Source organism: Hippocampus bargibanti, linkage group LG10, assembly GCF_051943395.1.
Source record: "Hippocampus bargibanti isolate YZ-2025 linkage group LG10, ASM5194339v1, whole genome shotgun sequence".
In the NCBI taxonomy this organism is placed as follows: Eukaryota; Metazoa; Chordata; class Actinopteri; order Syngnathiformes; family Syngnathidae; genus Hippocampus; species Hippocampus bargibanti.
In genome coordinates, this window is record NC_142743.1 from 1,627,530 (window position 1) to 1,639,792 (window position 12,263).

The 12,263-nt window shown below is 42.2% G+C and overlaps 1 protein-coding gene across 4 annotated transcripts in view; it reads left to right on the top strand.

Moving 5' to 3' along the window:
- Nucleotides 1-355: 355 nt before the first annotated feature.
- The window catches only part of wdr17 (WD repeat domain 17), a 44,134-nt gene continuing 32,226 nt past the window's right edge, over nt 356-12,263 (top strand). For 3 of the 4 annotated variants that reach the window (XR_016116200.1, XM_089005886.1, XM_089005887.1), the window contains exons 1-7: nt 356-511; nt 5,157-5,285; nt 6,204-6,387; nt 6,462-6,692; nt 6,818-6,928; nt 8,085-8,225; nt 11,289-11,411. Coding sequence is in view for 3 of the 4 variants with exons in the window: in XM_089005886.1 (XP_088862012.1) it covers nt 5,163-5,285; nt 6,204-6,387; nt 6,462-6,692; nt 6,818-6,928; nt 8,085-8,225; nt 11,289-11,411 (913 nt within the window). In the remaining variant the exon portion in view is untranslated. Of the gene's footprint in view, nt 512-5,156; nt 5,286-6,203; nt 6,388-6,461; nt 6,693-6,817; nt 6,929-8,084; nt 8,226-11,288; nt 11,412-12,263 lie in introns of those variants that run through there. The other variant, XM_089005888.1, reaches the window with a different exon arrangement.

Consider the following 12,263-nt stretch of genomic DNA (forward strand, 5'->3'; position numbering starts at 1 on the left):
CATTCTACTTTGGTTGTTTTGACAGTCTGCTTTTAGTCATTGCGAATGACTTTTGTGGCTGTATGTGAGCGAATAATATTGCCCGACAAACTTCATAATTTATTCAGCTGCATCAGCAGTCATATCATCAACAAATATAAGAAATCAAGTTCTAATGGCATCCATTCGTGCCCATCTCATGAGATTTCCACCATCAAGCTTCACTGATGAGATGGTATGCTTTGGTTCTTGAGCAATTGCTTTCTTTCTTGTCACTTTTCTCTTTTCATCATTCTGGTACAAGTTGAATTTTGTATTATGGGCCCCTAAGATTCAGTTTCAGAACTGTACATGAGTAGTGACAGATGTACCAGGCATGACTGGCAGGAAGGATGACCAATAGCGGATGAAATCGGAGCTCTCGAACTGCCCAATCGCTGCCGCCACCGAGGCCTATGACGCCAGACCGACCGGGAGTCCAGCCTCAGTCTCGAGGAGCTGTCCGTTGCGCTCGACCAGCTAACACCCGACGGTAAGCAGACGACAACAGAACAAACGATTTCGCACCCTCCCCGTTCGCGCTGGAATCTCAAGTAGCAACAGCGGACACAGCGACACAGACAGAAAAAACTACAACTACAAAGGGCGAGTGTGAATCGGCATGCCTGTGAAGTAGAAGCGGGCGATCTGCGACGTGAACGCTTTCCTTGGGTATTAGTTAGCTGTGCTGAAACCTGTTGATGTCATCTCTGACACCCCTGAAGAACGACAAGCACAACAAATATACCGTATTTAACAATTTCGTCCAGAAGTAGCTAACACCATCTTAGCTTGTAATGCAGACCGGTTATTCTGTTCAATGTTTCTGATATATCAAATACTCAAACCGAAACGTTCGTGCGTTATAATCAAGATAATCCACACCAAGTGATCATGCTTTGCAAGCACAAAACGAACGTGTCTCAGCATCATTGAAAATGGTCACTTAATTAGTAATACAACGCGAAGGTAGGGAAACGCCGCAGATCAGCTTTTAACCGCTTAAAACGCAGACACGTGCCATTTTTACCGATGCAAATGCTAAATAAGAATAAAAACAGCAGCGGGCAAAGAGGCCTGCACGTGTTCGGCGCAAATACGGTATTTTAACAAGTACCGTACCATCGTCTTTCCATCAGCGTTCACAATTGAATCACTGGGAACTCAAAATAGACGCTTTACAAGCATTGTATTAGCCTGCTGCAGAGAGCTTTTGAGTTTTGATATGTGGACATCTTCATGGTTTTACAGTCATTGTTTTACCTCAATGGCTTTTCGCACCAATGGCTTGTCGCACGTCTACGGTACTGATGTTGGTTAGTACAACTGGTACCCATCAACCCAGGCGCTGTTCTTTACACTGTCAGATGGTACGCGTTGCAGTTTCTCGTGCGATGCCGCCACCGTTGATTATTAGACTAAAGTAATGTACAATTCCAGGTCGGGAGAAAAGGTGAGAAATTGACGATGAGCAAACCACATTGAAACACAGAATGCTGCTGTCCTGGGTGCTGAAAATCGACAATGAAACAAACGTGGACGACCGAAGCACATCGCAAAAGTCGCTTTCAGCCATGTAAAAAATATGTTTAAATGTTCCCATAAGTACAGACCAATGACAGACCAAAATAAAGAACAAAACGCCTCAACACTGTCGGATAAAAAAAACAAAAAAACTACAGTTAAAATATGTATGTCATGTAATAAAAAAATGTGAATCATTTTTCCATTTAGAAGATTCTTTGTTATGTAACCATAAAGCTAATAGGAATGTTATTATATCAAAGTACACATTTTGACAAATATGAGTTGCATTTTTTTCACTCGATCACTTGTCTCACAAATGTAATTGATTGACTGCATTGTGCTGTAATCAAATCTAGGAATGTGCTTTCCAAGTCACATTTTACCAAAAACAAGATATAAATCACTTATCATCACGATCAATTATTTCTAGTGGTTTAATATAGGGCCACAGAAATGTTCTAGTTGGACTACATTTTTCTTTTTCTTTCAAACCTCCCCACTAAAATGATTTTCAGTCAAGAGATAAGAAATTGTCTTAGCCAATCACACATCAGATTAGTGTAATCTCTTCACATACTGGATGTCTATGTAAACTTGTCCTATTTAAAGCAGAGTACTACCGGAGATAAATTCCTTGTGTGTTCTACACACTTGTCCAATAATGATGATTCTGTTTCTTCATCTTCATCCAAAAAACATTGGGCACCCTGGAGTTTAGAAATGGTTCATGGAGACCGTTGACATGGGTCTAAAGTTCCTTTAATCAGGATGTAGAACACAACGCAAACAAATAAAATATATGAAACAGCAAATCTGTGAAAGGTGGACCGTGTTAGATCACTATATGCAGTATGTGGATAGAACTAATTATTATATATACTTAATGACAAGGTGACATAGAACATGTGATTGGCAGCATGAGTTTTTTTCCCAAGATGGCGCCTGAGAAGACAGCTGTCGGCAAGTGCTCTGATGAGCCTTGCTTTGTTGTTGTTATTGTTGTTTTTGTCACTTTGCGTTGTTGTGCGTCGTGTGGAACGGATACGGATTGTTTTTCAGCATTTTTGACCACGACATTCATCAAGGAGGAGACTGTGCTGAGCGGTTGCGCCTTTTCGGCAGACAAAAACAACCAAAAAAAAGCAAGGCTCATGAGAGCACTTGCTGAGGCTGCCTACTCGGGCGCCATCTTGGACTTCTTGATAATAACAACCAATGGTGCCCCATCAATGACAGGGAGAAAGAATGGACTGGACGCACTTGTTAAAAAAAACTGGGAGAGGAGGGTGTGGAGGAGGCCATAGCACTGCACTGCATTATTTATCAGCAGGCCCTTTGCAGAAGATGCATGAAGTTTGACAATTGTGGTGTCTGTCGTTGTGAAATGCATCAACCAAATCAGATCCAGGGGCTTAAAGCACAGACGGGTCCGTGCTTTTTTTTTTTTTTTAGAGGAAATGGAGTCAGAATATGGGGATGTGCTCTACTTCACTGAGGAACGTTGGCTGAGCAGGGGAAACATATCCAAGAGATTTTTTTGAGTTGAGAGAAGAAATAAAATAATTCATGGAGAAAGACGGGGTGGTTGTTCCTGTGCTAAGTGATCCCAAAAGGCTCATTGACTTAGCTTTTCTTGTTGATATCACACATGAGCGTAACAAGAAGCTACAAGGCCAGGGGCAACTTGTCAGTGCTGCCTATGACAACGTGAAAGCATTCTGCTCAAACTTGTGTTATGGAAGGCCCAGCTCTCTCAGACAAACCTTTTCCATTTCCCAGCATGCAAGTCACTCCTGGCTGCAGGCACACCATTCAGTGGTGAGAAGTATGTTGAAGCCATTTTGGTGCTACAGAGGGAATTTGATCACAGATTTGCAGACTTCAAGACGCACAAAGCCACATTTCAAATTTTTGCAGACCCATTCTCTTTTGATGTGCAAGATGCCCCTTCTGTGTTCCAAATGGAGCTCTTTGACCTACAGCAACTCTGCACTCAAAGCCAAGTTCAGGGATGTGAATGGAGAAGCAGACTGTCATGATCTGGTTGGCGACCAACGGGGGGCGTTGCCGGCCCCGCCTGCGCCTGCACCTGCACAGGTGCTGGTCGTTTCCAATCAGTGACACTCAAAAGGACCCCTGGCACGACCATTCGGTGTCGGGTAATTGTTGAACGCATTGTATGCTGTTGTATGCAATTGTATGCATTGTGTGGGGTGCATGTGTTTGGTTCATCTTGGCGGACTTTTAATCGTGGTTTTCTTTTGATACTTTGTATTTTTTTCCGTTCAGATGATTTTGATGTTTTAGATTTTGTTCCTGCTGACTTTATTTTAATACAATTTGTCAAACACAACCTCCTGCTCCCTCCTGCCTGCTTTTTGGGATCGCACCCGCCATCACCACCTTGCAAAACGCGTCACAGACAGGCTTGGGCAATTTTCGATCGAGTTAACCCCCAGCTTCCCTGAACTTTCCCGAATGTTCAAGCGGACCATATGTCTTCTTGGGAGCACATACTTATGTGAGAAGCTCTTCTCCACCTTGAACTTCAATAAGTCCAAGTACAGGTCCAGACTTACTGATGAGCATCTTCAAGCCCTACTCAAAGTCTCCACTGCCTCCTCCCTCAAGCCAAATGTGGCTCAGCTTTGTGAAAAGAAGCGCTGCCAGGTCTCTAGCAGTATCACGTCCGCTCGAGGAGTGGTGACCAAACTCGAGGGACGTTGGAAGGTAGTGGGGATCGGATCCGAAATACACGGTGGAGACAGTGATTCAAAATAAAGAGTCTTTACTGAGGAACATCAAGCAGAACAGGACGTCGAGAACAAGGAAGGTAGGGCAACGACAAGAACAGACCTGCGTGCTGAGGGGTGACGGGGAACTTCCTGGAATACACCGACAACGACCGTACGGTATGTGTGGCTTTTATAGCCAGAAGGCACAATTAAGGAAATGGGGAACAGGTACGTGAGCCGGGAGAGCCAGGAAGGGAGGGGCCCGCTCCAAGGAGCAGCGGAGGAGGAGACAGGAGGGAAGGGCGCGCTCCTGACGTTGACGAGGATGTGACAAGCAGCAAGAAGTAGGCAAGAGAAGCCATGTTCATGTTCAATGTTTTATTTATGTTTAGAAAGTTAGAGGTGAAAGAACTGTGAATACAGGCATTTGAAACTTTATTAAAATAATTACTTTTCCTGTGGGTTTTTTTTAGTCGTCTGTATCTGCCTATTATTTTATTTATTTATTACTGGTTAATTTATTTTTTTATTCATTTTTCCATTTATTCATTTAATTCATTTTTGTGTGTTAAAAATAAAGATTTTGAGAACATTGGAAAGTTTTATCTGTGCTTTTCTTGTGGAAATCCTGATGCAACCCAGCCTCACCCAGACTCTGCCTCCAGCGGCCCCCGGGTAAATTGAGTTTGAGACCCTTGGTGTTGTACAAGGAGCAGCGATCATATACAAGCAATAAATCAATCACAAATAGAGTAGAAAGCACGAGGAGTAAAACTAAGACCAAATCTGAATCATGCCAGAGTACAAGCCAATCTGAGTGAATTTGATTTCGCTAAATCGGTCTTTGATATTGTTGACGCATGTGTATTTGTCCAGGGGAGGATGGCCAAGGTGAAGCAGGTGGGTTTGCTTGCTGCAGGTTGTCAACCGTGGAATAATGACGTATGTGCTGCAAGTGGAGACCGCTTTGCCTACTGTGCTACTCTCGCAATATACATCTACCAGGTGAACGCTGCATTCATATTTTATTTTAATGTGATTAATATTTAGTGGGGCGGCCTAGTAGTGAAGTGATTAGCACACTGACTTCACATTGCAGAGGTCGTGAGTTCAAATCCTGCTGCGGCCTCTTGGTTTGGACTTTTCTCAGGGTCCTCCGGTTTCCTCCCACGTTCCAAAAACACGCACGGCAGGCTCATTGAACACTTGAAATTGTCCCTAGGTTTGAGTGTGAGCGCGGACGGTTGTTTGTCTCTTTGTGCTCTGCGATTGGCTGGCAACCGGTTAAGGGCGTCCTCCGCCTCCTGCCCGAACATAGCTGGGATAGGCTCCAGCACCCCCGGTGACCCTCATGAGGATAAAGCGGTCAGGAAGATGAATGACTGAATGAATAATCTTTATTATTTAAACCGGTCTCACTGTGATGGTTCACTGTTCACAATATGCTTTGGTTCGGGTAGGTTCATGTAAAGTTTGCATTCTCTGTAATTTTGCCACAATTTTTGTAGAGGTCAGCGTACAATAATTCATGGTCACTTTGTGGTTGAACATAATTCTACCACCCATGTATGTCATCTCCCATGAAACATGAATTCACCTGCGAAATGTGAGACACATGGACGAATAACTCCAGCACTCCATTAACTGTATTTCATCTTTGTTGAAGGTTTGGCAGATGTATGTTTGTAGTTTGGTATGGTCATTATTTCGTAGCATTCTTAGACAAGACATTGAACGGTGACCAGAGACCATTGCGCAATACTGGAATAGCTTCGACTATAAAGTACTGTATATGGAACATAAGGCAATGTTGTTTCAGGTATAAAACTATCATTCCATTGTAATATGTTAATGAGATATCCAAACTTCATCGAGAATCAATAGGACACCACTAAACACGGACTTACTATCAATCTCTTGCAGTTGGACCAGCAGTACAATGAATTCAAGTTGAGATCCATCATGTCAGAACACAAAAAGACGATAACGGCCATCAGCTGGTGTCCTGATAACCCCGATCTCTTTGCATCAGCTTCAGCTGACAACCTGCTCATTGTGTGGAATGTAGCTGAGCAAAAGCCTGTAGCACGACTGGACAACACAAAAGGTGGGACGGCTGATCAAAGTTGTGTTTTATTGTCAGAAAGTTGTATGTCATCAACAGTACTTCCTTTCTTCCAGGTGTCCCTGCCGCAGTGAGTTGGTGCTGGAATTCAGCTGACGGTGTGGCGTTTGTCTCGCAACGTGGCCCACTGTATATTTGGGTCTACGGTAATTGTGACTCTGGAGTGACAGTGCATAAAGAGGCCCACTCCTTCCTGTCTGATATATGTCTCTTCAGATGGCACCCAACCAAAAAGGGAAAACTGGTATTTGGACACACAGATGGAAGTTTGTCTATTTTTCAGCCAGGTATAGAGGTTTTCGCCGTCGAGCGCTTTCAACTAGTTCTTCGTTGATTGTATTTATTTCTTTGTTTTGCTGTAAACCAACATACATACAATGTCTTAACTACTTTTTCTTCCTGTGTGCCATAGGATGCAAAAGTCAAAAGCATGTGTTGCGTCCTGAATCGCTGGAGGGAACGGATGAAGAGGACCCAGTCAGCGCCCTGGAATGGGACCCTTTGTCAACAGACTACTTATTGGGTTGGGAACATTCAAAATGACCACTCTTCACATTTTGGTCCAAATTTACCAAATGGAAAATGGCCGTTGATTTTTGTGTAGTTCCTGTAAACATGAAAACTGACACAATTTAATGAAATTCAGTAAGAAATGTTGATGCTGTTGAAAGCAGGGCCGCACCTGTTCGATCGTCAGTTTTCCACCTTTTAATGCTGCGTGTCCTAAACCCAGTGTTGAGATGTTTACTTTAAAAACATGTCCTTCGTTACCAGTTTAAAAAATAGTGAGTCATGTAAGACAAGTACCAGAAAATTAAAGTGATGTAACTTGATTCATTACTATTTGATTACCACAATGCCAAATATGTTTACAAATATGCATATATGCAGCGGTCTGGCACTTACACCTAATTTTGCCCGTGCATCAGTTGTCATTCATCAACATCCTGGGCGCCCGTCCATCAATATTCATGCCGTTATTTTTTTTTTTTTCTAACGGAACCAAACTGCAATCATCCATTGGTCAGCCCATCATGTTAATTTAATTACGTTTTTGTCTGTAAATTTCACCACGATGGCAGTCTGTCATTCACCCTAATAGTCTTTCTCTTCAAGAAAACAAACACAAAAATAAACCAAACAAACAAAACGTATGTCATAATACACCAGATGAAAAATCAAATTAGATTAAAATGGTAAATGGGACGCACTGTCTAACACTGAATACATATAATCAGTTCTCGCCCCAAAAAATATAAACGTACATAGACTCATATGCTACATAAATTTGACGAAGTCTTATTGTAAATACCAGAGTCGGCACCAAAAAGTTTAATTTCAAAGTTTAAAATGGCCTAATTTAACTCAATCCACGGGTTAAAATCCAGTCCATGTGGAGTGCGACTACTCTTGTATACATGTTTATCATTTGCGTCCGCTTTCGGTTCTTCTTCACCGAAAACATCAGCAACAGTCCATTGAGCTGTATCGTGACAATTTCTTCACTTAACCCCTCAAAAGTTGTTTGGCCGCTTCATGGGATAGGATGAAGTGTCATTGGTGCTGTAGTTATTCCAAGCAATTTTGCTGCTCATATTCTTGCGATTTTCATCTTGTCCGAGTTGGTTTGGCACGGAATTTAATATTGGAAACATGTAACAGTTTATATGTTTTCACAGTGTCCAACCTCAATAATGGCATCAGGCTGGTGGACAGTGAGGCCTTGGCTTGTATTACGTCCTTCTCCTTCCCCTCAGCTGCTGCATCAGTTCAGTGTCTTGCGTGGATGCCTTCTGCCCCAGGCATGTTCATCACTGGAGGTAACCAAAAAAAAAACAAAAAACAACCAACTCGGGTGGGTTTCTCTCTGCCTCGATGTGTGTTTACTACCTCACATTTTGTATTTCAATATTCTAACAAGCTTGAAAGTGGGACATTCAATCAATCTTTGGACAGCAAGATAAACTGTACCCTGCCATTAATGGGCCCGTTTTTTCATGTGCTTAAGTCAAGAAAATGGTGTTGCAACTCACTTTTCTTTTTACAACATTTAAATGACTGAGGACATGCCCTGTCAAATCAAGGAGTTGTGTGGATTCTCCCAGAAAATCTTTCCTCTTCCGCTTGTCGGAGGCACTACCAGAATCTAGCGCCTCCTAAGGTGAACGATTACATTGCACGATGTAATTCATTCAACTGTGTCTGTGCTTCGCTGTTGTTGGCTTTGACCCTGAGGTATCAACATAAGTTACTATTTGAGTTATGGCCTATAACTATGAGGAATTGGATTGGATTGGATTGGATTGGAGTTGCCTTTATTTGTCTCGCAGTGGAGAAATTTACATTTCACAGCAGCAAAGTTATGAAAGGAATGAAAGTAGAAAAACAAAATACAGGAGCTGCTGGAAAGGCAGCCACTCTTGCCTCAAAACCTGCAATATGATGTTTTTGCCTTTGCGAGGTGCGAGACCTGAGAAGTTGCTGACAGATTTGCCAGCACCACTCCCAGATGTAAACTGTCACCACCCACAGTGTTGGGGAAAAACAGCAAGCACTGCTTGGTCTACTATAGGTGGAACGTTTTGTTATAATAATAATAATAATAATAATAATAATAATAATATCCAACCTGGTCACTCCCAAAGAAAACCTCAACATCTTCAGCTCTGCTTCCTGTCTTTTCTTCAGTGGCACTGTCTCCAGTCCAAACATCATGGCTGGTCTGACCACTGTTTTATACACTTTTCCTTTCATCCTAGCTGAAACCCTTCTATCACACATCACACCTGACATTTTTCTCCAGCCGCTACAGCCTGCCTGGACACGCTTCTTCACCTCTTTTCCACACTCTCCATTGTATAGTGTGAACTGTATAGTGCCACTTAGCAGTTTTTTTGATAACGATACTAGTGCAGCGTGTTCTACCGGAATCAAATTCCTTGTGTGTTCTACATACTTGGCAATAAAGATGATTCTGATTCTGATTCTGATTCACACACATATATTCTGTCTTGCTGTGACTGATCTTCATTCCTCTCCTTTCCAGGGCATATCTCCACATCTCTAGTTTCTCCGCCACCTGTTCCCTGTTCTCGCTACAGATCACAATGTCATCTGCAAACATCATGGTCCAAGGAGATTCTTGTCTAACATCGTCTGTCACCCTGTCCATCACCATAGCAAACAAGATGGGGCTCAGAGCTGAGTCCCACCTCCACCTTGAATTCCTCCGTCACACCAACAGCACACCTCACAACTGTCCTACAGTCATGATACATGTCTTGCATCGCTCTGACATACTTTTCTGTCACTCCAGACTTCCTCATGCAATGCCACAGCTCTTCTGTGGGCACCCTGTCATACGCTTTCCAGATCTACAAAGACACAATGCAATTCCTTCTGACCTTCTCTGTACTTCTCTATCAGCATTCTTAAAGCAAAGACTGCATCTGTCGTACTCTTTTTTGGCATGAAGCCATACTGCTGCTCACAAATGTTCACTTCTGCTCTTAGTCTTGCTTCAACTACTCTTTCCCAGAGTTTCGTTGTATGGCTCATCAACTTTATTCCTCTGTAGTTAGTACAACTCTGCACATCTCCTTTGTTCTTAAAAATGGCCATGAGTACACTTCGTCTCCATTCTTCAGGCATCTGTTCACCATCTAAGATCTTGTTGAATAACTCAGTCAGGAACACCACCGCCACCTCTCCAAGACACTTCCATACCTCGATTGGTAAATCATCAGGCCCGAGTGCCTTTCCCCCCTTCATCCTCTTCAGCGCCCTCCTCACTTCATCCTTGCTAATGCTTGCTACGTCTTGGTCCACAACAGTCACGTCTTCTACTCTTTATGAATACAATGTAAATACAAAGAAATATATCTTTTCACCACTACTTTATCAGCGTTTTTCATCCTACCTCCTCTTTTCCTCTTCAGATCGTTGCCACCATGTCACACTGTAGAAAAAACATAGTTTTACAAACAACCTCTGGATATGATTGCCTTTCATTATGAATACGACCCTCTTGATATTTGAGAACAAATGTTATTTCAAAAGTGAATCCAACACAGCTATGAGCTAACATCCTTCACCAGGGAGTTTGCGTCGGAAGAGACGTTGTGTCTTGGCTCCTGGATGCTTCGAATAGCTATGAGAGGAGATATATTTTTCTGGAGTGCAATACAGTGTAATTGTACTGTAAAAAGCTAAAGCCAGCTAAAATGGTAACATAAAAAATGTTCATCCATTTTAAAAAATGCACGAAAAATATGTTCTATCATATCAAAGTACGTTTTTATTTAACTGTTGGTCGACTAATGGCTTATGATCTCGATCAGGCTAACGTGTTTTGCTGCCATCTTTCTGTTACGGATACCTGAAGGAGACACCCGGTCAGACATTTGTTGGCTTAGCATGTGTAACAGATGCAATGCATTTACTTTGTCACTTGACTTAATCCTAGAAGTTGTTTGTGATGACATTCTGCTTGCACTTCTGCTGAAGAAATTGGTGGTAGGCTTGCAAAATCGGTTTCCTCTGCCACGCCATGGTGCATGTGTTTCAAATTGCACACGCTTCTAACTGAGGTCGTTGCATTCTATTAGTTCATCAAGAGATGGAAAGTGTCTTTTACAAAATGGAGCTGAAAGCTGCACTTACATTGGCCTTATTGGCAAATAAGTGTATACTTTCTTCCTCTAAACAACAGGGGTGTGTCGTTCGTGGTCAACTCTGTTATATGATATAATTAATAACTCAGTGAATGGGAGATTATACCCTGAAAAGCAAATCAGAGGAGAATGGGCACCGAAAAACAAAAGTGATGCTTTTCACAGTTGTTTTCAAGAAACACAGTTTTAAGACAACCTTGTCTCTTTCAGATTCCCAGGTTGGGGTATTGAGGATTTGGAATGTGTCTCGTTCTACTCCTTTGGATAGTTTTAAATTGAAGAAGACTGGATTTCATGCTTTGCATGTCCTCAACTCTCCACTTGCAAAGAAAGGTACAGTTTGAGAATTGTGGGCCTTGAGAAAATAAAATTAAGACAAGGCCAGTCCACTCTGAATGATTTTTCCCAACTTAATAAATAAAATCACCACTTTAAAATGGGCATTTTGTGTTTACAATGTCTGATATTTCCATGTAATTGATGATCTTAAGGATTAAAATGGCGAAACTAAGCAAAAAATAATTTTGGAAGGGGACAATAACTTTTTCAAGTGGAAAGGTACTTATTCCTTTGTACCCTTTTGTCTTGAAAGCATTAAACTTCATTAAACTAAACATGTATTCTGGGTGGCCCGGTAATTTGCATGTTCTCCCTGTGCCCGCGTTGGTTTTCTCCGGGCCGTCCGGTATCCTCCCACATTCCAAAAACATGCTTGGCAGGCAGATTGAACACTCCAAATTGTCTCTGTGTGAGTGGGACAGTTGTATCTTTCTGTATGCTCTGCGATTGGCTCTCAACCAGTTCAGAGTGTCCCCCGCTTTATGCCCGAAGACGGCTGGGATAGGTACCAACCCCAATGACAATAAATCGGTCTGGAAAATGGATGGGTGTTTGAGTGATTGCAACAGGTCCAAGGAACAACATCGCGTGTAAAAAAAAAAAAAAAAATCATTACAAATGCATATCTCGTTCTGGGAAGAGCACGGATACTGTGCAGAACCATCAGAATGGGGTACGGATACCCAACGAAGGGGTTAGACGAGGATTTATTTTTAATATGTTAAGTCTGCGCTTCATCTACATAATGTATGACTTTCACTTTCTGAATTGAACAAATGAAAGGCCCAGTTGAAGTTTTGCACGGTGTTTGAATAAATATGGAAGAACTTGTTTGATTCTGTCATC